This window comes from Pseudophryne corroboree, chromosome 7 (assembly GCF_028390025.1).
Source record: "Pseudophryne corroboree isolate aPseCor3 chromosome 7, aPseCor3.hap2, whole genome shotgun sequence".
In the NCBI taxonomy this organism is placed as follows: domain Eukaryota; kingdom Metazoa; phylum Chordata; class Amphibia; order Anura; family Myobatrachidae; genus Pseudophryne; species Pseudophryne corroboree.
The window spans coordinates 41,625,572-41,652,638 of NC_086450.1; the positions used below are offsets into that span (position 1 = coordinate 41,625,572).

At 47.1% G+C, this 27,067-nt stretch overlaps 1 protein-coding gene across 1 annotated transcript in view; it reads right to left on the reverse strand.

The window, feature by feature from the left end:
• TSPEAR (thrombospondin type laminin G domain and EAR repeats) overlaps positions 1-27,067 on the reverse strand; it is a 183,964-nt gene that overhangs the window by 58,326 nt on the left and 98,571 nt on the right. The window contains exon 7 of the mRNA XM_063932241.1: positions 19,541-19,773. Within this exon, the coding sequence (XP_063788311.1) occupies positions 19,541-19,773 (233 nt within the window). The remainder of the gene's footprint in view (positions 1-19,540; positions 19,774-27,067) is intronic.

A 27,067-nucleotide genomic window follows, 5' to 3' on the forward strand; every position in this document is an offset into this window, starting at 1 on the left:
GGGAAAGCGAAGGCTTTCTAGTAAAGTATGGATGGGTGCATCACTGCATCTTGCTATACAGAGCATTGAAACGAGATTTAATTATTGCTGAGCTAGTTTGTGTTAATGAGATAAAATTGTGGGGAAAGCGGATTTCCTTCCGCTGTCCAGCCTTTCTCCCATGCAAAATTCTACACCACTTCAACATCACCTCGATGATGATTGAGATTAGGTGTTGTTATATACTGTACTGTAAAGGAGACAAACCACTTCCCAGATTTATTTTATTTACAACTAGGGAGGCCAATCCCGGGATCAGGATCGGCGGGATCCCAGGATTTAGACCCAAAAACGTCCAGGATTCAATCCCGGGAATGGAAACTCCAATCCCGGGGATTGAGGGATCAGCGTTGAGCGTCCTCAGGACGCTCAGACGCTGCCCGGCTCCCCCGGGTCATGCTGCGCCGTCACCCGCCACTGGGAGAGTGCAGAGGAAGTTTCGCCCCCGGTGTATGGTGAGTTATGTGTGCAGGGCGGGCGGGACGTCCACATAGGGAAAAGCCAATCCCGGCTATCCCTGGATTGACTATATTTCAATCCAGATACCTAGGATTGAAAAAATGGCCCGGGATTGGCATCCCTATTAGCCACCTGGGCTTGTATCCACAATGTCTGGAAGAGCTGATACCTCTATGGAATGAAGAAGAATGACCAATGTATTCTTCCCATCCAGAAACTACCAAGCCATGGTGAAAGTGACAGAGCTCTTTCTAACGCCCCTCAACTGTGGGGGCTGCGATATAGAACAAGACTGGGACCCTGGGAGTAGAATGGACATGGGACCATCATATATTGGACTGATTTTCCCAGTCCTGGACCCACTTACTGTTATTGACACTTGCTGCTAATTTGTACATAATTATTTCTATTTTGCAATATTAAGTAGTGTGTTATTCAGATTAGTGGTGGGGAACTACTGGAACTCCCAGTGTAGGGTGTAGCATAGGGAGTGAACAGAGCTTTGACTAAATGTATTGCTTTAGCTTATTACTGAGATTAAGGGTGTGTCAGGTCCTTCATTAGCATCAGATTGCCCCTCGCTGCATTAGGGCCAGGTCCCCGGGACCCAGTTACAAAGGTGAAAGCTATCTCCAGCTTGTTATGTTCATGTTATTGTTCGCTGGATTCAAGTGCATGGTAACTGATTATATATGATTAATATATATTATATATTTTATATTACATATGATGCCACAACAAAATGCATATTATGCATAGAGATGAGCGGGTTCGGTTCCTCGGAATCCGAACCCCCCCGAACTTCAGCCTTTTTACACGGGTCCGAGGCAGACTCGGATCTTCCCGCCTTGCTCGGCTAACCCAAGCGCGCCCGAACGTCATCATCCCGCTGTCGGATTCTCGCGAGGCTCGTATTCTATCGCGAGACTGGGATTCTATATAAGGAGCCGCGCGTCGCCGCCATTTTCACACGTGCATTGAGATTGATAGGGAGAGGACGTGGCTGGCGTCCTCTCCGTTAGAATAGATAGACACTTGAGTTGATTACTTAGTAATTTTGGGGAGCATTAGGAGTACTCAGAGTGCAGAGTTTTGCTGATAGTTACTAGTGACTGACCACCACCAGTTTTATTTATTATTTAATATAATCCGTTCTCTGCCTGAAAAAAAACGATACACAGTCACATACCATATCTGTGCTCAGCCTCAGTGTGCTGCATGATAATATCATCTATATGTATATCTGACTGTGCTGAGTGCTCACTGCTCACACAGCTGAATTGTGGGGGAGACTGGGGTGCAGTTATAGCAGGAGTACAGTGCACACATTTGCTGCCAGTGTGACTGACCAGTGACCACCAGTATATTGTCTGCCTGAAAAAGTTAAACACTCCTGTGGTGTTTTTTTATTTTATTCTATAAACACATTCTGCTGACAGTGTCCAGCAGGTCCGTCATTCATTATATTATATAACTATTTACCTGCAGTAGTGTTATATTTTTTTTGTTCATCTCTATCATCTTTATCATCTCTATATTAGCAGATGCAGTACGGTAGTCCACGGCTGTGGCTACCTCTGTGTCGTCAGTGCTCGTCCATAATTGTATACCTACCTGTGGTGGGTTTTTTTTTTCTATCTTCTTCATACTAGTAGTTTAGGAGTCTGCTGACAGTGTCCAGCAGGTCCGTCATTATATTATATATACACCTGCAGTAGTGATATATATATTTTTTTTATATCAATCATCTCTATACTAGCAGATGCAGTACGGTAGTCCACGGCTGTAGCTACCTCTGTGTCGTCAGTGCTCGTCCATAATTGTATACCTACCTGTGGTGGGGTTTTTTTTTCTATCTTCTTCATACTAGTAGTTTAGGAGTCTGCTGACAGTGTCCAGCAGGTCCGTCATTATATTATATATACCTGCAGTAGTGATATATATATATTTTTTATATCATTATCATCTCTATACTAGCAGACGCAGTACGGTAGTCCACGGCTGTAGCTACCTCTGTGTCGTCAGTGCTCGTCCATAATTGTATACCTACCTGTGGTGGGGTTTTTTTTTCTATCTTCTTCATACTAGTAGTTTAGGAGTCTGCTGACAGTGTCCAGCAGGTCCGTCATTATATTATATATACCTGCAGTAGTGATATATATATATTTTTTATATCATTATCATCTCTATACTAGCAGACGCAGTACGGTAGTCCACGGCTGTAGCTACCTCTGTGTCGTCAGTCACTCGTCATCCATAAGTATACTAGTATCCATCCATCTCCATTGTTTACCTGAGGTGCCTTTTAGTTGTGCCTATTAAAATATGGAGAACAAAAATGTTGAGGTTCCAAAAATAGGGAAAGATCAAGATCCACTTCCACCTCGTGCTGAAGCTGCTGCCACTAGTCATGGCCGAGACGATGAAATTCCATCAACGTCGTCTGCCAAGGCCGATGCCCAATGTCATAGTACAGAGCATGTAAAATCCAAAACACAAAATATCAGTAAAAAAAGGACTCAAAAATCTAAAATAAAATCGTCGGAGGAGAAGCGTAAACTTGCCAATATGCCATTTACCACACGGAGTGGCAAGGAACGGCTGAGGCCCTGGCCTATGTTCATGGCTAGTAGTTCAGCTTCACATGAGGATGGAAGCACTCAGCCTCTCGCTAGAAAAATGAAAAGACTTAAGCTGGCAAAAGCACAGCAAAGAACTGTGCGTTCTTCGAAATCACAAATCCACAAGGAGAGTCCAATTGTGTCGGTTGCGATGCCTGACCTTCCCAACACTGGACGTGAAGAGCATGCGCCTTCCACCATTTGCACGCCCCCTGCAAGTGCTGGAAGGAGCACCCGCAGTCCAGTTCCTGATAGTCAGATTGAAGATGTCAGTGTTGAAGTACACCAGGATGAGGAGGATATGGGTGTTGCTGGCGCTGGGGAGGAAATTGACAAGGAGGATTCTGATGGTGAGGTGGTTTGTTTAAGTCAGGCACCCGGGGAGACACCTGTTGTCCGTGGGAGGAATATGGCCATTGACATGCCTGGTGAAAATACCAAAAAAATCAGCTCTTCGGTGTGGAAGTATTTCAACAGAAATGCGGACAACATTTGTCAAGCCGTGTGTTGCCTTTGTCAAGCTGTAATAAGTAGGGGTAAGGACGTTAACCACCTCGGAACATCCTCCCTTATACGTCACCTGCAGCGCATTCATCATAAGTCAGTGACAAGTTCAAAAACTTTGGGCGACAGCGGAAGCAGTCCACTGACCAGTAAATCCCTTCCTCTTGTAACCAAGCTCACGCAAACCACCCCACCAACTCCCTCAGTGTCAATTTCCTCCTTCCCCAGGAATGCCAATAGTCCTGCAGGCCATGTCACTGGCAATTCTGACGAGTCCTCTCCTGCCTGGGATTCCTCCGATGCATCCTTGCGTGTAACGCCTACTGCTGCTGGCGCTGCTGTTGTTGCTGCTGGGAGTCGATGGTCATCCCAGAGGGGAAGTCGTAAGACCACTTTTACTACTTCCACCAAGCAATTGACTGTCCAACAGTCCTTTGCGAGGAAGATGAAATATCACAGCAGTCATCCTGCTGCAAAGCGGATAACTGAGGCCTTGGCATCCTGGGCGGTGAGAAACGTGGTTCCGGTATCCATCATTGCTGCAGAGCCAACTATAGACTTGATTGAGGTACTGTGTCCCCGGTACCAAATACCATCTAGGTTCCATTTCTCTAGGCAGGCGATACCGAAAATGTACACAGACCTCAGAAAAAGACTCACCAGTGTCCTAAAAAATGCAGTTGTACCCAATGTCCACTTAACCACGGACATGTGGACAAGTGGAGCAGGGCAGACTCAGGACTATATGACTGTGACAGCCCACTGGGTAGATGTATTGACTCCCGCCGCAAGAACAGCAGCGGCGGCACCAGTAGCTGTTATGATTCCCGTACTCCAGACCAGAGGAGATCTTTATGGCAGAGGTCTGAGTACTGGAAGGATATGCTGGTACGGGAGCAGGAAAGCCTAGTAACCCCTGGCGCCCTAACTCCGTTGTCTCGCCCGTGTTATCAGAAATCCCCTGCGAGACTATGGTTGCTTGAGCCCATGGCAGCCGCGTTCGAAGGGCGGATTATGTCTGCCCAACCCCGATGCCCCCTCAGGTCTTAATGGGAGACAAAGGGAAATCCGAGACAGGGTGATAACAAGGGGCCCTCTGACTAAGCAACCAGGCCAGGGGTTACAAGCTATCTAACTTAAACCAAAAGTATGTGCGGACAAACCGCCAGGGAAAAGGACAACCAAAGATCCACTGATCCGTTACTCCTATCCAGCACCGCTGGATACCAGAGTGGATTTGTGGGAGCGGAATCCTCCGCAAAAGCTCCAGAACACAATAAACTAAATAATAAATAGTAGCGGTCAAGCCGCAACACACGGCTACGCCGCGACTCACGAACACCACAGGATGTTAAAGGTGCTCGGTCGGACTCCAGGAATAGATGACAAATTCCGAGTACAGGATCACTGAGGACAGGAACAACCGGGTTGAGCAGGACTGGAAACTCTCTGTAACTGACACAGCAAACAGGAAGCTATCACCGGCGTCTGTGAGAAGTCCTGAGAGTGCTTAAATTTGGGAGCCCTCCAATCATGATCCAGACAGGGTAATCACATAATGATGCCGTGCAGCTGCATGCTGCACGGCCAGAATACACAAGCACTGATTAATTAAGACCCAGCAACGGGGAACGCGGTCTGACCGTGGCGTCCCCGTTGCTAGGGTCTGAGCGGCTCCGTGCGCCCGGCGTCTAGCGTTGCTAGGGAGCCGGCGGCTGTCTGCCTGCGGCGTCCCTAGTTGCTAGGCGCCGGGCCGCACTGACGGGCGGACCCTCGGCGCCTAACAGTACCCCCCCCTTGAGGAGGGGTCAAGGAACCCCTAAGGCCAGGTTTCTGAGGAAATTCTCGAAAAAATGCCCTTTTGAGCCTCGGGGCATGGAGATCCTCATCCAGGACCCAAGACCTTTCTTCTGGACCATAACCTCTCCAATGTACCAAAAAATAAAGCCGACCCCGGGACAACTTGGAATCGAGAACCTTCTCCACTAAGAACTCCTGCTGACCCTGTACATCTATTGGTGATTTCCCCTGAGAGATCTTGCGAGGAAATCTACTGGACGAAACATATGGTTTTAACAAGGAGCAATGGAAGGTATTTCCGATCCGTAAAGTTTTTGGTAAACGTAACCGGAAAGCCACTGGATTGACTTTTTTGATAATATGAAATGGTCCAATAAATTTAGGACCCAATCTGGCTGAGGTTTGTCGAAGTTTAATGTTGCGAGTCGACAACCATACCCTATCTCCAACTTTAAAAGTGCACGGCCGCCGGAGCCTGTCAGAAATTTTTTTCTCCCGAAATGCCGCTTTTCTGAGAGCCAGGTGCACTTTTCTCCAAATGAGTCTGAGATGAGAGGTCAAGGTCAGTGAGGAGACAGAGGAATGTTGAAAAAAGGAATTAGCTCTGGGGTGAAAACCAAAAACTGTAAAAAATGGAGATACATTGGTGGAGGAATGACAGGCATTGTTGTAAGCAAACTCTGCAAACGGAAGAAACTCAGACCAGTCATTTTGGAGTTTGGCCGAGTACAAACGCAAATATTGTTTTAATGATTGATTAACTCGCTCAGTCTGCCCGTTGGATTGGGGATGGTAGCCAGACGTTAAAGATAATTTCATCTTTAATGAGGCACAAAAAGACTTCCAAAATTGTGCAATGAATTGTGGACCCCGATCAGAAACAATATCAGTGGGTAACCCATGGAGTCTGAAAACATGGCGGAGGAACAAGACTGCCAATCCCTGGGCAGATGGCAATCGGGGAAGAGCAATGAAATGGGCCATTTTGCTAAAACGGTCCACTACCACCCATATGACTCGGCATCCGGCTGACAGAGGGAGGTCCACCACAAAATCCATGGAAATATGAGACCATGGCCTAAGAGGAACATTCAAGGGCATAAGTTGACCGATAGGCAAGGAACGGGGAACCTTATGCTGTGCACAGACCTGACAAGAAAAAACAAACTCCTTAATGTCTTGGGAAAGACCAGGCCACCATACCGAGCGGGAAACTAATTCAAAAGTTTTAGCGATCCCCGGATGCCCGGCAACCTTGCTATCATGAAACTCCGTCAAAACCGTTGCTCTCAAAAACTCGGGGACAAAAAGACGACCAGCAGGAGTATTTCCAGGAGCTTGATGTTGAAGCTGCTTTAACTGGGTAAATAAATCTTGTGTGAGACCTGCCCGAATGACTGAAGACGGAAGTATGGGAGTAACAGGACTGTTGTCTTGAACTGGAAGAAAACTGCGTGACAGGGCATCTGCCTTGGTATTCTTGGAACCTGGCCTGAAGGTGATAATGAACTTGAAACGAGTAAAAAATAAAGCCCAACGAGCTTGCCGGGCATTCAGCCGTTTAGCTGATTCAATGTATTGAAGATTTTTGTGATCAGTCAAAACTGAAATGGTATGAGTGGCTCCTTCAAGCCAATGCCTCCACTCCTCAAAAGCCCATTTAATAGCCAGTAATTCCCGGTTACCAACATCGTAGTTGGATTCAGCAGATGAGAATTTCCTGGACATAAAGGCACAAGGATGTAATTCCAGGGAATCCGGATCCTTCTGAGATAGGATAGCCCCTACTCCAACCTCCGAGGCATCAACCTCAACAATGAAAGGCAATTCTGGGTTGGGATGTCTGAGGACCGGGGCTGAGACAAAGGCTTGTTTCAAGGCCTGAAAAGATAACTCCGCTTCACGTGACCAGTTGGTAGGATCTGCTCCCTTTTTAGTCAGTGCCACAATGGGAGCAACTAGGTCAGAGAAAGAGTGAATAAATCTTCTATAGTAATTCGCAAACCCTAAAAAGCGCTGAATTGCTTTTAAATTGGTGGGTTGCGCCCAACTAAGGATGGCTTGGAGCTTCTTTGGTTCCATACAGAATCCCCGAGGGGAAATAATGTACCCTAAAAAGGATACCTCCGTGACATGAAATTCACACTTCTCCAGCTTGGCATATAGGTGATTTTCACGTAATTTTTTTAGAACCTGACGCACCTGGGTAACATGTTGTTCAATAGAGTCAGAATATATCAAAATATCGTCTAAGTAGACTACAACGAATCTTCCAAGAAATTCACGGAGCACATCGTTAATGAGATCCTGGAAAACTGCCGGAGCGTTGGACAGGCCGAATGGCATAACCAGATACTCATAGTGGCCTGATTGAGTACTGAATGCCGTTTTCCACTCATCCCCTGACTTGATTCTGATGAGGTTATATGCTCCTCTCAGGTCAATCTTAGAAAAAATCACAGCCGAACGTAGCTGATCAAAGAGGACAGAAATCAGCGGCAAAGGGTAAGTATTCTTTACTGAGATTTTATTCAAGGCTCTAAAGTCAATGCAAGGTCTGAGTGATCCATCCTTCTTCTCCACGAAGAAGAAGCCTGCACTTAAAGGGGATTTAGATGGCCTGATAAATCCTTTCCCTAGGCTTTCTTTAACATACTCATTCATGGCCACAGTTTCAGGTCCGGACAATGCATATAACCTTCCCTTAGGCAAAGTGGCACCAGGAATTAACTCGATAGCACAATCATAAGGCCTATGGGGAGGCAGAATATCCGCATTGCCCTTGGAAAATACATCAACAAAATCCTGGTATTCCACAGGAATGGGTGCGGGAATGACAGCAGCTATTCTGATGGGAAGCGTAATACATTCCTTATTACAGATGGTACCCCATTGTAAGATCTCCCCCGACTGCCAATCAATGATGGGATTATGAAAGGCCAGCCAAGGGTGACCCAGAACCACAGGAACTGCTGGGCAATGGGTAAGGAAAAACTCAATCTTTTCAGAATGCAGAGCTCCTACCGAAAGTAGAACAGGAGGTGTACAGAGAGAAATAACCCCATTGGACAAGGGACTCCCATCTAAACCATGCATGGTGATACACCTACCCAAGGCTAATTGAGGAATACCTAAGGCCTTAGCCCATGTTAAATCCATAAAGTTCCCTGCAGCTCCACTGTCCACAAAAGCCGAGACCGAGGAACAGAGGCTGCCAAAGGAAACTTTAGCTGGAACCAACAGTGAATTATTTGAGGAGATAAGCTGCAGACCAAAGTGAACCCCCTCACAACTCACTTGGTCGAGGCGTTTCCCGACTTGTTCGGACAACTACGGGCAAAATGTCCCTTACCCCCACAGTATAAACAAAGACCAGAATTTTGCCTTCTGGTTCTTTCTTCAGGAGACAGTTTGGAGAGGCCTATCTGCATGGGCTCCTCTATGTCCACAGGAATGGAAAAAACACAAGGAGAAGACCCGACAGATGCTCCTTTTTCAGCCCTCCGCTCTCTGAGACGACGATCAATCTTAATAGAGAGCTCCATGAGTTTATCGAGAGTCTCAGGAGCGGGATACTGAAGGAGACTGTCTTTTATAGACTCGGATAAGCCGAGGCGAAACTGACTGCGCAGGGCTGGGTCATTCCATCCACAGTCGTTCGACCAACGGCGAAACTCCGTACAATAAATCTCTGCGGGATTCCTACCCTGTCTGAGAGCACGCAACTGACTCTCGGCGGATGCCTCTCTATCAGGGTCGTCATACAATAGCCCTAAAGACCCCAGAAAGGCGTCTACAGACAATAAAGCCGGATCGTCTGTCTTTAAGCCAAAAGCCCAGGTCTGAGGATCCCCCTGTAGCAAAGAAATAATAATTCCTACCCGCTGAGATTCCGTACCTGAGGAGACTGGTCTTAAACGAAAATACAGTTTACAAGACTCTTTAAAATTAAAAAAATGCTTTCTATCCCCAGAAAAACGGTCAGGCAGATGCATTTTTGGTTCAGGAATGACCCTCGGGGAAGTCCGTAACAGATCTTCCTGTGACCTCACCCGAAGGGACAGATCTTGAACCATCTGAGTAAGCTCTTGAATCTGGCTAACTAAAAGCTGGCCAGGATTTGGCCCAACACCGGAGGGATTCATGAGGCTGACAAATCTCCCAACAGAATAAGGGAAAAAATTAACTCCTGTTTAATTTTAAATTTTAGTTTGGCCGGTGATAATGTTATGATTCCCGTACTCCAGACCAGAGGAGATCTTTATGGCAGAGGTCTGAGTACTGGAAGGATATGCTGGTACGGGAGCAGGAAAGCCTAGTAACCCCTGGCGCCCTAACTCCGTTGTCTCGCCCGTGTTATCAGAAATCCCCTGCGAGACTATGGTTGCTTGAGCCCATGGCAGCCGCGTTCGAAGGGCGGATTATGTCTGCCCAACCCCGATGCCCCCTCAGGTCTTAATGGGAGACAAAGGGAAATCCGAGACAGGGTGATAACAAGGGGCCCTCTGACTAAGCAACCAGGCCAGGGGTTACAAGCTATCTAACTTAAACCAAAAGTATGTGCGGACAAACCGCCAGGGAAAAGGACAACCAAAGATCCACTGATCCGTTACTCCTATCCAGCACCGCTGGATACCAGAGTGGATTTGTGGGAGCGGAATCCTCCGCAAAAGCTCCAGAACACAATAAACTAAATAATAAATAGTAGCGGTCAAGCCGCAACACACGGCTACGCCGCGACTCACGAACACCACAGGATGTTAAAGGTGCTCGGTCGGACTCCAGGAATAGATGACAAATTCCGAGTACAGGATCACTGAGGACAGGAACAACCGGGTTGAGCAGGACTGGAAACTCTCTGTAACTGACACAGCAAACAGGAAGCTATCACCGGCGTCTGTGAGAAGTCCTGAGAGTGCTTAAATTTGGGAGCCCTCCAATCATGATCCAGACAGGGTAATCACATAATGATGCCGTGCAGCTGCATGCTGCACGGCCAGAATACACAAGCACTGATTAATTAAGACCCAGCAACGGGGAACGCGGTCTGACCGTGGCGTCCCCGTTGCTAGGGTCTGAGCGGCTCCGTGCGCCCGGCGTCTAGCGTTGCTAGGGAGCCGGCGGCTGTCTGCCTGCGGCGTCCCTAGTTGCTAGGCGCCGGGCCGCACTGACGGGCGGACCCTCGGCGCCTAACAGTAGCAGCATCTCGCAAACGCCAACTCTTTCCTAGGCAGGCTACGCTTTGTATCACCGCTTTCCAGAATACGCACACAGCTGAAAACCTCTTACGGCAACTGAGGAAGATCATCGCAGAATGGCTTACGCCAATTGGACTCTCCTGTGGATTTGTGGCATCGGACAACGCCAGCAATATTGTGTGTGCATTAAATATGGGCAAATTCCAGCACGTCCCATGTTTTGCACATACCTTGAATTTGGTGGTGCAGAATTATTTAAAAAACGACAGGGGCGTGCAAGAGATGCTGTCGGTGGCCAGAAGAATTGCGGGACACTTTCGGCGTACAGGCACCACGTACAGAAGACTGGAGCAACACCAAAAACGCCTGAACCTGCCCTGCCATCATCTGAAGCAAGAAGTGGTAACGAGGTGGAATTCAACCCTCTATATGCTTCAGAGGTTGGAGGAGCAGCAAAAATAAGAATTTACTTACCGATAATTCTATTTCTCGTAGTCCGTAGTGGATGCTGGGGACTCCGTAAGGACCATGGGGAATAGCGGCTCCGCAGGAGACTGGGCACATCTAAAGAAAGCTTTAGGACTACCTGGTGTGCACTGGCTCCTCCCCCTATGACCCTCCTCCAAGCCTCAGTTAGGATACTGTGCCCGGACGAGCGTACACAATAAGGAAGGATCTTGAATCCCGGGTAAGACTCATACCAGCCACACCAATCACACCGTACAACTTGTGATCTGAACCCAGTTAACAGCATGATAACAGAGGAGCCTCTAGAAAAGATGGCTCACTACAGCAATAACCCGATTTTTTGGTAACAATAACTATGTACCAGTATTGCAGACAATCCGCACTTGGGATGGGCGCCCAGCATCCACTACGGACTACGAGAAATAGAATTATCGGTAAGTAAATTCTTATTTTCTCTAACGTCCTAAGTGGATGCTGGGGACTCCATAAGGACCATGGGGATTATACCAAAGCTCCCAAACGGGCGGGAGAGTGCGGATGACTCTGCAGCACCAAATGAGAGAACTCCATGTCCTCCTCAGCCAGGGTATCAATTTTGTAGAATTTTACAAACGTATTTGCTCCTGACCAAGTAGCTGCTCGGCAAAGTTGTAAAGCCGAGACCCCTCGGGCAGCCGCCCAAGATGAGCCCACCTTCCTTGTGGAGTGGGCATTTACAGATTTTTGGCTGTGGCAGGCCTGCCACAGAATGTGCAAGCTGAATTGTACTACAAATCCAACGAGCAATAGTCTGCTTAGAAGCAGGAGCACCCAGCTTGTTGGGTGCATACAGGATAAACAGCGAGCCAGATTTCCTGACTCCAGCCGTCCTGGAAACCTATATTTTCAGGGCCCTGACAACGTCTAGCAACTTGGAGTCCTCCAAGTCCCTAGTAGCCGCAGGCACCACAATAGGTTGGTTCAGGTGAAACGCTGAAACCACCTTAGGGAGAAACTGAGGACGAGTCCTCAATTCCGCCCTGTCCGAATGGAAAATCAGATAAGGGCTTTTACAGGATAAAGCCGCCAATTCTGACACGCGCCTGGCCCAGGCCAGGGCCAACAGCATGACCACTTTCCATGTGAGATATTTTAACTCCACAGATTTAAGTGGTTCAAACCAATGTGACTTTTGGAACCCAAAAACTACATTGAGATCCCAAAGTGCCACTGGAGGCACAAAAGGAGGCTGTATATGCAGTACCCCTTTTACAAACGTCTGAACTTCAGGGACTGAAGCTAGTTCTTTTTGGAAGAAAATTGACAGGGCCGAAATTTGAACCTTAATGGACCCCAATTTCAGGCCCATAGACACTCCTGTTTGCAGGAAATGTAGGAATCGACCCAGTTGAATTTCCTCCGTCGGGCCTTACTGGCCTCACACCACGCAACATATTTTCGCCAAATGCGGTGATAATGTCTTGCGGTTACATCCTTCCTGGCTTTGATCAGGATAGGGATGACTTCATCCGGAATGCCTTTTTTCCTTCAGGATCCGGCGTTCAACCGCCATGCCGTTAAACGCAGCCGCGGTAAGTCTTGGAACAGACAGGGTCCTTGCTGGAGCAGGTCCCTTCTTAGAGGTAGAGGCCACGGATCCTCCGTGAGCATCTCTTGAAGTTCCGGTTACCAAGTCCTTCTTGGCCAATCCGGAGCCACGAATATAGTGCTTACTCCTCTCCATCTTATCAATCTCAGTACCTTGGGTATGAGAGGCAGAGGAGGGAACACATACACTGACTGGTACACCCACGGTTTTACCAGAGCGTCTACAGCTATTGCCTGAGGGTCCCTTGACCTGGCGCAATACCTGTCGAGTTTTTCCCAACGGTTTATAATCATGTGGAAGACTTCTGGGTGAAGTCCCCACTCTCCCGGGTGGAGGTCGTGCTGAGGAAGTCTGCTTCCCAGTTGTCCACTCCCGGAATGAATACTGCCGACAGTGCTATCACATGATTTTCCGCCCAGCGAAGAATCCTTGCAGCTTCTGCCATTGCCCTCCTGCTTCTTGTGCCACCCTGTCTGTTTACGTGGGTGACTGCCGTGATGTTGTCCGACTGGATCAACACCGGCTGACCTTGAAGCAGAGGTCTTGCTAAGCTTAGAGCATTGTAAATGGCCCTTAGCTTCAGGATATTTATGTGAAGTGATATCTCCAGGCTTGACCATAAGCCCTGGATATTCCTTCCCTGTGTGACTGCTCCCCAGCCTCGCAGGCTGGCATCCGTGGTCACCAGGACCCAGTCCTGAATGCCGAATCTGCGGCCCTCTAGAAGATGAGCACTCTGCAACCACCACAGGAGGGACACCCTTGTCCTTGGTGACAGGGTTATCCGCTGATGCATCTGAAGATGCGACCCGGACCATTTGTCCAGCAGGTCCCACTGGAAAGTTCTTGCGTGGAAACTGCCGAATGGGATTGCTTCGTAGGAAGCCACCATTTTACCCAGAACCCTTGTGCATTGATGCACTGAGACTTGGCTCGGTTTTAGGAGGTTCCTGACTAGCTCGGATAACTCCCTGGCTTTCTCCTCCGGGAGAAACACCTTTTTCTGGACTGTGTCCAGGATCATCCCTAGGAACAGAAGACAAGTCGTCGGAACCAGCTGCGATTTTGGAATATTGAGAGTCCAATCGTGCTGCCGCAACACTACCTGAGATAGTGCTACACCGACCTCCAACTGTTCCCTGGATCTTACCCTTATCAGGGAATCGTCCAAGTAAGGGATAACTAAAATTCCCTTCCTTCGAAGGAATATCATCATTTCGGCCATTACCTTGGTAAAGACCCGGGGTGCCGTGGACCATCCATACGGCAGCGTCTGAACCGATAGTGACAGTTCTGTACCATAAACCTGAGGTACCCTTGGTGAGAAGGGTAAATTTTGACATGAAGGTAAGCATCCTTGATGTCCCGAGACATCATGTAGTCCCCTTCTTCCAGGTTCGCAATCACTGCTCTGAGTGACTCAATCTTGAATTTGAACCTCTGTATGTAAGTGTTCAAAGATTTTAGATTTAGAAATCGGTCTCACCGAGCCGTCCGGCTTCGGTACCACAACAGTGTGGAATAATACCCCGTTCCCTGTTGCAGGAGGGGTACCTTGATTATCACCTGCTGGGAATACAGCTTGTGAATGGCTTCCAAAACTGTCTCCCTGTCAGAAGGAGACATCGGTAAAGCCGACTTTAGGAAACGGCGAGGGGGAGACGTCTCGAATTCTAATTTGTACCCCTGAGATATCACCTGAAGGATCCAGGGGTCTACTTGCGAGTGAGCCCACTGCGCGCTGAAATTCATTGAGACGGGCCCCCCACCGTGCCTGATTCTGCTTGTAAAGCCCCAGCGTCATACTGAGGGCTTGGCAGAGGCGGGAGAGGGTTTCTGTTCCTGGGAACTGGCTGATTTCTGCAGCCTTTTTCCTCTCCCTCTGTCACGGGGCAGAAATGAGGAACCTTTTGCCCGCTTGTCCACGAAAAGACTGCGCCTGATAATACGGCGTCTTCTCATGTTGAGAGGCGACCTGGGGTACAAACGTGGATTTCCCAGCTGTTGCCGTGGCCACCAGGTCTGAAAGACCGACCCCAAATAACTCCTCCCCTTAATAAGGCAATACTTCCAAATGCCGTTTGGAATACGCATCACCTGACCACTGACGTGTCCATAACCCTCTACTGGTAGAAATGGACAACGCACTTAGACTTGATGCCAGTCGGCAAATATTCCGCTGTGCATCACGCATATATAGAAATGCATCTTTTAAATGCTCTATAGGCAAAAATATACTGTCCCTATCTAGGGTATCAATATTTTCAGTCAGGGAATCCGACCACGCCAACCCAGCACTGCACATCCAGGCTGAGGCGATTGCTGGTCGCAGTATAACACCAGTATGTGTGTAAATACATTTTAGGATACCCTCCTGCTTTCTATCAGCAGGATCCTTAAGGGCGGCCATCTCAGGAGAGGGTAGAGCCCTTACAAGCGTGTGAGCGCTTTATCCACCCTAGGGGGTGTTTCCCAACGCACCCTAACCTCTGGCGGGAAAGGATATAATGCCAATAACATTTTAGAAATTATCAGTTGTTATCGGGGGAAACCCACGCATCATCACACACCTCATTTAATTTCTCAGATTCAGGAAAACTACAGGTAGTTTTTCCTCACCGAACATAATACCCCTTTTTGGTGGTACTCGTATTATCAGAAATGTGTAAAACATTTTTCATTGCCTCAATCATGTAACGTGTGGCCCTACTGGAAGTCACATTTGTCTCTTCACCATCGACACTGGAGTCAGTATCCGTGTCGGCGTCTATATCTGCCATCTGAGGTAACGGGCGCTTTAGAGCCCCTGACGGCCTATGAGACGTCTGGACAGGCACAAGCTGAGTAGCCGGCTGTCTCATGTCAACCACTGTCTTTTATACAGAGCTGACACTGTCACGTAATTCCTTCCAACAGTTCATCCACTCAGGTGTCGACCCCCTAGGGGGTGACATCACTATTACAGGCAATCTGCTCCGTCTCCACATCATTTTTCTCCTCATACATGTCGACACAAACGTACCGACACACAGCACACACACAGGGAATGCTCTGATAGAGGACAGGACCCCACTAGCCCTTTGGGGAGACAGAGGGAGAGTTTGCCAGCACACACCAGAGCGCTATATATATATACAGGGATAACCTTATATAAGTGTTTTTCCCTTTATAGCTGCTGTATTGTTAATACTGCGCCTAATTAGTGCCCCCCTCTCTTTTTTAACCCTTTCTGTAGTGTAGTGACTGCAGGGGAGAGCCAGGGGAGCTTCCCTCCAACTGAGCTGTGAGGGAAAATGGCGCCAGTGTGCTGAGGAGATAGGCTCCGCCCCTTTTTCGCGGACTTTTCTCCTGCTTTTTTATGGATTCTGGCAGGGGTTAAAATTCATCCATATAGCCCTGGGGGCTATATGTGATGTATTTTCGCCAGCCAAGGTGTTTTTATTGCTGCTCAGGGCGCCCCCCCCTAGCGCCCTGCACCCTCAGTGACCGAAGTGTGAAGTGTGCTGAGGAGCAATGGCGCACAGCTGCAGTGCTGTGCGCTACCTTGGTGAAGACAGGACGTCTTCTGCCGCCGATTTTCCGGACCTCTTCTGTCTTCTGGCTCTGTAAGGGGGCCGGCGGCGCGGCTCTGGGACCCATCCATGGCTGGGCCTGTGATCGTCCCTCTGGAGCTAATGTCCAGTAGCCTAAGAAGCCCAATCCACTCTGCACGCAGGTGAGTTCGCTTCTTCTCCCCTTAGTCCCTCGATGCAGTGAGCCTGTTGCCAGCAGGTCTCACTGAAAATAAAAAACCTAAACTAAAACTTTCACTAAGAAGCTCAGGAGAGCCCCTAGTGTGCACCCTTCTCGTTCGGGCACAAAGATCTAACTGAGGCTTGGAGGAGGGTCATAGGGGGAGGAGCCAGTGCACACCAGGTAGTCCTAAAGCTTTCTTTAGATGTGCCCAGTCTCCTGCGGAGCCGCTATTCCCCATGGTCCTTACGGAGTCCCCAGCATCCACTTAGGACGTTAGAGAAAGGCCATTTAAGCCTATACAACGGACCACGATATAGGAGGTGGAATGCACCTGTCTCAAGCGCAGTGGAGAATGATTTCAACGTTGTGCAAGTTTCTGCAACCTTTTGAACTTGCCACACGTGAAGTCAGTTCAGACACTGCCAGCCTGAGTCAGGTCATTCCCCTCATCAGGCTTTTGCAGAAGAAGCTGGAGACATTGAAGGAGGAGCTAACACAGAGCGATTCCGCTAGGCATGTGGGACTTGTGGATGGAGCCCTTAATTCGCTTAACAAGGATTCACGGGTGGTCAATCTGTTGAAATCAGAGCACTACATTTTGGCCACCGTGCTCGATCCTAGATTTAAAACCTACCTTGGATCTCTCTTTCCGGCAGACACAAGTCTGCAGGGGTTCAAAGACCTGCTGGTGAGAAAATTGTCAAGTCAAGCGGAACGCGACCTGTCAACATCTCCTCCTTCACATTCTCCCGCAACTGGGGGTGCGAGGAAAAGGCTCAGAATTCCGAGCCCACCCGCAGGCGGTGATGCAGGGCAGTCTGGAGCGACTGCTGATGCTGACATCTGGTCCGGACTGAAGGACCTGACAACGATTTCGGACATGTCGTCTACTGTCACTGCATATGATTCTCTCACCATTGAAAGAATGGTGGAGGATTATATGAGTGACCGCATCCAAGTAGGCACGTCAGACAGTCCGTACGTATACTGGCAGGAAAAAGAGGCAATTTGGAGGCCCTTGCACAAACTGGCTTTATTCTACCTAAGTTGCCCTCCCACAAGTGTGTACTCCGAAAGAGTGTTTAGTGCCGCCGCTCACCTTGTCAGCAATCGGCGTACGAGGTTACTTCCAGAAAATGTGGAGAAGATGATGTTCATTAAAATGAATTATAATCAATTCCTACATGGAGACATTCACCAGCAGCAATTGCCTCCACAAAGTACACAGGGAGCTGTGATGGTGGATTCCAGTGGGGACGAATTGATAATCTGTGAGGAGGGGGATGTACACGGTGATGAATCGGAGGATGATGATGAGGTGGACATCTTGCCTCTGTAGAGCCAGTTTGTGCAAGGAGAGATTAATTGCTTCTTTTTTGGTGGGGGTCCAAACCAACCCGTCATTTCAGTCACAGTCGTGTGGCAGACCCTGTCACTGAAATGATGGGTTGGTTAAAGTGTGCATGTCCTGTTTATACAACATAAAGGTGGGTGGGAGGGCCCAAGGACAATTCCATCTTGCACCTCTTTTTTCTTTCATTTTTCTTTGCGTCATGTGCTGTTTGGGGAGTGTTTTTTGGAAGGGCCATCCTGCGTGACACTGCAGTGCCACTCCTAGATGGGCCAGGTGTTTGTGTCGGCCACTAGGGTCACTTATCTTAGTCACACAGCTACCTCATTGCGCCTCTTTTTTTTCTTCTTTGCGTCATGTGCTGTTTGGGGAGTATTTTTTGGAAGGGCCATCCTGCGTGACACTGCAGTGCCACTCCTAGATGGGCCAGGTGTTTGTGTCGGCCACTAGGGTCACTTATCTTAGTCACACAGCTACCTCATTGCGCCTCTTTTTTTTCTTCTTTGCGTCATGAGCTGTTTGGGGAGTATTTTTTGGAAGGGCCATCCGGCCTGACACTGCAGTGCCACTCCTAGATGGGCCAGGTGTTTGTGTCGGCCACTAGGGTCGCTTAGCTTACTCACACAGCTACCTCATTGCGCCTCTTTTTTTCTTTGCGTCATGTGCTGTTTGGGGAGTGTTTTTTGGAAGGGCCATCCTGCGTGACACTGCAGTGCCACTCCTAGATGGGCCAGGTGTTTGTGTCGGCCACTTGGGTCGCTGAGCTTAGTCATCCAGCGACCTCGGTGCAAATTTTAGGACTAAAAATAATATTGTGAGGTGTGAGGTGTTCAGAATAGACTGAAAATGAGTGGAAATTATGGTTATTGAGGTTAATAATACTTTGGGATCAAAATGACCCCCAAATTCTATGATTTAAGCTGTTTTTTAGGGTTTTTTGAAAAAAACACCCGAATCCAAAACACACCCGAATCCGACAAAAAAAGTTCGGTGAGGTTTTGCCAAAACGCGTTCGAACCCAAAACACGGCCACGGAACCGAACCCAAAACCAAAACACAAAACCCGAAAAATTTCCGGTGCACATCTCTAATTATGCATTGATACTAGATCATATTGAACATTGATACAGGTTGAGTATCCCTTATCCAAAATGCTTGGGACCAGAGGTATTTTGGATATGGGATTTTTCCGTATTTTGGAATAATTGCATACCATAATGAGATATCATGGTGATGGGACCTAAGTCTAAGCACATAATGTTTTTATGTTTCATATATACCTTATACACCCAGCCTGAAGGTAATTTTAGCCAATATTTTTTATAACTTTGTGCATTAAACAAAGTGTGTCTACATTCACACAATTAATTTATGTTTCATATACACCTTATACACACAGCCTGAAGGTCATTTAATACAATATTTTGAATAACTTTGTGTATTAAACAAAATTTGTGTACATTGAGCCATCAGAAAACAAAGGTTTCACTATCTCACTCTCACTCAAAAAAGTCCGTATTTCGGAATATTCCGTATTTCGGAATATTTGGATATGGGATACTCAACCTGTAATAGTATCCATATTATTTAGGAAAAGGGGTTGATGGATCAAGCAGTGAAAAGTGTGGAGAGGCTGACCAGTGGTGAAGTTGCCCATGGTAACCAATCATCTTTGAAGCAGCATTTATCAAGTACACTGTAATAATGCATCTGTCTACGTTCCTGTAACCATCAAACACCATACAAATCCAAGTAGCTATTTACGTTCCATGCTCACCCTTTTTCCGATGGTGAAGTGCTTCCAGGCCTGAGCTTGGAAGGTGATAAAGTATTGATGGACCATAAACTTTTCCTCGCTCCACCTATAGAGAGCCGAGCCGGGACGATTATTCCTGTTAGCCATAACCGCAAAATAGCCAACGTCAGGGATGAGGAAGATCTCCAGCCCCATGGTTTCCGAAGCAGTGGCCAAGTTCTGGTACTCCTCCACATAGTCTAGCTTCTCCTTCCCTGACCACAGAGAGAAATACAGGGCGTCACTGCAAATGCCAAACACAGTTCATGGAAAAAGGTTCAGGATGCTCATTTCCCTTTATTTCTACCTTTCTTTGAACTGAAAAAAAAACCCTACAAATGTTGTAATTGGCTGTAAAAGTTGTTTCTCTATTCTAAAGGTTCTAAGGTGCTCATTCCGAGTTGTTCGCTCGCTAGCTGCTTTTAGCAGCATTGCACACGCTAGGCCGCCGCCCTCTGGGAGTGTATCTTAGCTTAGCAGAATAGCGAACGAAAGGTTAGCAGAATTGCTACTAAATAATTCCTTGCAGTTTCTGAGTAGCTCCAGACCTACTCCTAGATTGCGATCAGCTCAGTCCGTTTAGTTCCTTGTTTGACGTCACAAACACGCCCTGCGTCCGGCCAGCCACTCCCCCGTTTCTCCAGCCACTCCTGCGTTTTTACCTGGCACGCCTGCGTTTTTTAGCACACTCCCGGAAAACGCTCAGTTACCACCCAGAAACGCCCCTTTCCTGTCAATCACTCACCAATCAGCAGTGCGACTGAAAAGCGCCGCACGAACAACAGCAAAACTGCTAAGTTTTTAGTTAAATAACTAAGCGCATGCGCGCTGCGTACCATGCGCATTTAGCAGCAAATCGCAGCATAGCGAAAATCGGCAACGAGCGAACAACTCGGAATGACCACCTAAATGTGTCCCACTTGTAGCAGTTTAACAATGTTGAACATTTAACTCTTAAAACACTGGATTATAGTCACCATTTCTAGCAACTTATCTTTAATTTATGTAATATTTGAACCTACAATTATCTAAGGGTTGTCCCGTGCATACACCATATAATAAATGGGATGTAATTATGTTACCAGTGGTCAGGAGACCGCTGGTCACAAGGGGCTTTGTTGCGCCAGGATGCCGGTGTCACGCGATACACACCTATAATTGACACATTCCCAAAGTAAACAATAATATAAATAAAGACTTAGAGACATGGATTTGGCAGAATAAAATGTGTTAGCTATTTATTTAAGCCAGCAGTTCAATGGCTGGTACTTTATCTCAGTCCTCTTTATCTCCATCTAAGGCTTAGTAAATAAACCCCACAGTAAGAATATTCAAATACGTTTAAATAAACTAGAGTATGGTGGCAAAGAAAGGACGCCAATAATCAGCCCACTCCAGCAATGCTCGACACAGCTAACAACTCAAACTCAGTCCTCAAGACAGCCTAACAATCCAAGTTATTAGGATATCCATGCTTGAGCCCGGATGGTTAAATCAAACTGACTGAGGTAATAAATCGCCTGTGCTTAAGCATGGATATCCTTAAATCCTTAACACCTGGAATCAAGGGCGTAGCTACCATAGATGCAGTTAGTGCAGCTGCTATGGGGCCCAGAGCTGAGAGGGGCCACCTTCCCTGTCACAGTTATATGTGTTATATACAAGGGTATAGCTACCATAGGTGCAGGGAGTGCAGCTGCTATGGGGCCCAGAGCTGATAGGGGCCCAACTTCCCTGTCACAGTTATATGTGTTATATACATTTTTCGCCATTGGGTGGTACGTAGGGGTTCTTTCAAACTTTTCTTTGGGGTCTGCAATATATCTAGGTATGCCCCTGAACCTGCTCATTGTAGTGTGGTATAAAATGAACTGGAGGGCATTTTAATGTTTTATAATATGAACCGAGACACTGTAATGAGGCACAATATGAACGGGGAGCACTATACAGTATATCATAATGTGAATTGCGGGTACTGTGCGGCATAATGTGTACTGGCAGCTCTGAAATGTGGCACAGGGGGAACTTAAGCACTTCTGCGATTCATAAAAGAAACTAGGGCACTACTATGGGGCATAACATTAAATAAGGCTCTACTATGGTTCAGAAAATGAACTAGGGCACTATTATAGGGCATACATTTAACAACAGTTGCAGAGCAGTGTCTCTCTAAGAAGCACTGGGACGGGGGCCCTCAAAATGTTGCTATGGGGCCCACAAAGTTCTGGCTACGCCCCTGCCTGGAATACTAGGGTGCCTTGGGGACTGAGTTTGGAGAACTGCATGGAGATATAATCGCTGATTGCCAGTTTTGCTTGCACTGCAGATAAGGTTCCCGCAGTTTCGTACTGTCCAGTATGTGCAATATTTAAAAAGTAGTTGGACTCATTCATTTCTCATTTTGTACTCTTCAAACGTTGAGCTTTTGGGATGTGATTAAACATTTACACTTTTCCAGGGAATGAAGAAGAATATACCAAGTATTTTACATTTGTTAAAATACAAGTACAAGCCTCAACTTCAGACTGAAAGCGGAGTGTAGCATATTTCCTGCCTAGAATAATGGAGATACTGTGAATAACTTACACAGCAAATTGTTTTCCTACTATTCTTCAATATGAAACCGAACGCTAACATTTTACGGGATGTAGTCACTAGGTCGACATTTACAACACAGCAGTGTTGACAGTTATGATGTCAACATTATTAAAAAAGCAACATGCCATGTGTCAACATTGTCAGAATGTCGACATGTGAAATGCCGATATTTAAGTGTATTCAAAGAATGTCAGTTCACTATTCAATAAACGGCCAGCATTCTGACAATGCAGATTACAACAATGCAGATTCAACTTGTTAACAAGTCGAATCTGCATTACCCTAAAACTGTAGAAAATAGCCGTGTTTTCGACAGAAACACGTGGATCTGCGAGTAACTCGCCGATCCACGTATTTTTCGACAAGTGCCGGTATTTACGACAGTCGGAAAAACGGCACTTTCATTGAATAGGTCGAATGCAAATTCTGCCTTTTCCTGTCGAAAAGTGCCGGTATTTCCGACTGTCGGAAATACTGGCACCAATTAAATACACCCCATTGTCTCAATGTCTATATTAGGAACAGGCTGCGGTGGGAGGTCTGTGAGACGAAACGTGTTGGACAACCTGTACTGACTTCATATCCAGATAAGATTATACTTCTCTTAACAAATTATTTATTTGATTTTAATATCCCTTTTAATATATTTTATGTGTTTGTATTTTTATCCCATTTCTCCAAATTGTGCATTATTGTGATAACTGATAACATTGTTAATAAATTGTGTTTATTTATCAATTTGGTATCTTACCTCATTGTAGACACCATTGGTCGCTTTATATCCCCCATCCCCTTTTAGCCAGTTCCATTAGCTTCAGGGAGTTACCATCCCTGTCTTTTTTGGGGGGAGAGAAGACGCCTCTTAATTTTTTCCGGGGAGTGTCTTTACATTTACATATATTATACTTATCTGGTATGTTTGTTTTTATCACACGTGGCGCAGTATTAATCCTTTTTCTGTATATTACACACACATATATATATATATATATATATATATATATATATAAAATTATAATAATAATAACTTTATTTATATAGCGCTCTTTCTCCAATAGGACTCAAGGCGCTTAACAGATACATAGCATAATATAGTACAGAAAATAATGAAGTACATTTTCATAAAATACAGAAGCATGAAGATACTAAAAGGACATTATGGAAATGCTTGAGTAAACAAGAAAATCTTGAGTCTACTTTTGAAGGATTCTATAGTTGGGGCCTCTCGCACTGTGCGGGGAAGTGAGTTCCATAGAGTCGGAGCCGCATGACTAAAAGCTCGACCCCCAGATGAATTACGGGAGATTCTAGGTACTGCTAAAAGTCCTTCATCTACAGATCGCAGTAATCGAGTGGGGCAGTATGGGGTCAGAAGTTGTTTCAGGTACCTTGGGCCTTGGTCATGTAATGCTTTGAAACTCAGTAAGCCAATCTTGAAGATGATTCGCCATCTTACAGGCAGCGAGTGAAGGGAGTAGAGGATGGGTGTTATGTGGCTAGAACGGGGCTGGTTGGTTAACAGTCTGGCAGCTGTGTATTGCACCAGCTGTAAGCAGTGCAATTCTTTTGCTGGGAGACCAAGGTAGAGGGCATTACAGTGGTCTAATCGAGATTATACAAATGCATGTATGACCTTTGGCAGATCATCTGAGGGAATTAAGTGCTTGATTCTGGCTATGTTCCTCAGGTGAAAGAATGATGATTTGATTGCGGCTGATATCTGATGTTTAAGTGTCAAGCCACCATCCAGGACAACATATATATATATATATATATATATATATATACACACACACAGGTTGAGTATCCATTATCCAAAATGCTTGGGACCGGAAGTATTATGGATATTGGATTTTTCCGTATTTTGGAATAACTGCACACCATAATGAGATATCATGGTGATGGGACCCAAGTCTAAGCACAGAATGTATTTATGTTTCATATACACCTTATACACAGCCAGCCGTAAGGAGGCCTCAGATGCTGCTGACCTCCGCCCATGCACACTTCAACCTCTCCTGTGTGCACTGGTGAATGGCCAACACTACCCACAACTCTGCATTGGCCAGCATATAAATACAACCTCATGCCTCAGGACGTTGCCCATGTAGGCCCCCAGCACATATGGACTTGGCACGTGCACAGCCCACATTAACAATGAGGACTTGTAAAAAAAAAACAACAAAAAAAACAGGAAGACACAGAAGATTTGTGGGGCAGGCTCAATAAAAAAAAACGTGAGTCTCCCACTAAATGCAGGAGAGTAGGCAAGTATGATATCCCAGAGCTGCTCACTTACCAGCTCAGCCAGCACTGCCAGGACCAGGCACTACTTCCCCAGCTGGACAATGTGTGACACATGATGAATAACACACAGGACAACAGGGGACAGTCACAGTGGTGCAATACAGCAATTTACACCAATGCTGACGTGCATGCCCAGAAATGCCAGGGGTGTCACTGGGCATGCAGCGGCAAGAACGCAGGGCATTGAGGGGTCAGTCCAGGAAACACATGATACCTCACCTGCACCCACTGCACAGAGAGCATGGCATCCATAAGTCCCCATACTCATGAATGTACCTGCAGCACCACGTGACATGGGGAAGCAGCTTTCCAATTAGCAACCTCACATGAGTCCCAGGGGCTGTGTGAGACCGCTGTTCTCTCCTCTCTGGCAGACGGGAACTGCTCTGCTCTTCCACCCCCGCTGCTCCCCCCACCTCCGGTCTCCTCCTCCCGCCTCTCTCACTCCGGCTCTCATACACAGCTACAGCAAGCCATGCCCCAGCCCCCTAACATACCGGACAGCACCGTCACTCATATGCTAGAGCAGGCTTTTTCAACCAGTGTGCCGTGGCACACTAGTGTTCCGCGACCTGTTGCAAGGTGTGCCGCGGAGCCAGAGCAGCTGCCTGCATCTACAGAGTGATCTGTTGGCCCGGGCTCTTCTTAGAGGATTAGTCATGCTCCGACAGTGACCTATGCCTTCAAGACGCGGCGGTGTGATATCATAGGTCACGGCCGCAGCATCTCACCACCCAGCCAGCCCACCCGCCTACATACACATTTTCCAGTTTCTGCCTGCATACACAGCTTTCCTTGCCCACCCACATCCACACCAGCCCGACCGCCCGCTGCTCAGTATTCACAGCACTCCACTATGAACAACCCCCGCCACTGAGGGACAGGGAGGAGGACAGCTGACCGGTAGGGGCTGATATTTCTTATTTTAGTTTTCCTGTGGGGAACAATAGGATTTATGTGGGGAGAATAAGGATTTATGGGGGAACAATGTGAATAATTCATGTGGGGAGCAATGTAATTGATTTATATGGGAAGCAATCAGATTTATGCATTGAGCAACATGATTTATGTGGGGAGCAATGTGATTGTTTTTTCTGTGTAGGCCAATGTATGTGTGGATTTTTTTTACTAATGGTGTGCCTTGGCAATTTTAAAATATTGTTCAGTGTGCCGCAAGTAAAAAAAGGTTGAAAATCACTATGCTAGAGCCCCGCTCCCACCCGTATCCTCTCCTTTTGTTATGCACACCAGTGCCTGCAGGAAAGTACTGGTGTCAGAACTGTTATGCACTCCAGTGTCTGCAGGAATGTACTGGTGTTTGAACTGTCACTAAACTGACCCCTGACACCTAGCACAGTGAGACAGGATTAGACAGGCAAGTCTTAGAATACAGCCGCAAACTTGCTAAGTTCACAGAGTAGTAACAGAACCCCAGCAAGCTAAACGACTGACTCCAGTCTTACTGCTAGGTCTGGATTGGCAGAGTGTAATACCAAATCCCCAGGCCTATTTGCAGTAAGCAACAAACAAATACAAAGCTACACAGTACTGGCTAACTTTCATGAACTGACTAACCAACAAAGATTCAGCAGCATCTGCTCACCCTGAAAAGAGGCCCTATAAAGCAGGTGCTGTCCACGCCCCACTCAGACCTCACAGACTGTGAGCACAAAAACCAGCACCGGATCCCCTGCCGTGCACAGAGCCTATAACCACTGCACAGCAAAAGACCCGAACCGGAGTATCAGCTGCGCTCAGGTTACTCCACTAGCACTTGTCTCCCGGTTGCCATGACGACGTGGCAGCACAGGGCAGGAGACCCTAACAGTATCCCCCCTCTGACGAGGGGTCAAAGAACCCCTACCACCGGGTTTATCGGGGAACTGCGAGAAGAAAGAGCGTATCAGTCTGGGGGCATGAAGATCACAACTGCGCACCCACGACCGCTCCTCCGGGCCATACCCCTTCCAGTGCACCAAAAATGACAGCCGACCCCGAACCACCTTGGAGTCAAGAATCCTTTCAACAACAAACTCCCTCTGGCCACGTATCAGAAGAGGGGAAGGTCTTCCACTGGAAGAAGGATTACTAATCGCCCGTTTTAAAAGGGAACAATGAAATGTTTTATTGATACCCAAAGAACGGGGCAGATCTAACTGAAATGCCACCGGATTGATAACCCTGGTGATCTTATAAGGGCCGATGAACCGGGGCCCTAACTTATGAGATGGCTGTCTCAACTTCAAATTCTTGGTAGACAACCAGACGAAGTCTCCTAATTTGAAGCTGCAGGGTCTTTTCCGCTTATCAAAAACCCTTTTGGTCACTAATGACACAGACACAAGGGCTTTCTTCACTTTCCGCCAAATACCTCTAAGGACCGAAACCACAGAGGAACCACCAGGCGTGGAGTCCAGGGGGTCAAAAGAATTGGCCTTAGGATGATGCCCATACACACAAAGGAAGGGAGAGATCCCTGTAGCAGAGTGAGCCGCGTTGTTATAGGCAAACTCCGCCATGGACAGATGAGCAACCCAGTCAGTCTGACACTTGGAGACATAACACCTGAGGAACTGCTCCAAGGACTGGTTCACCCTTTCAGTC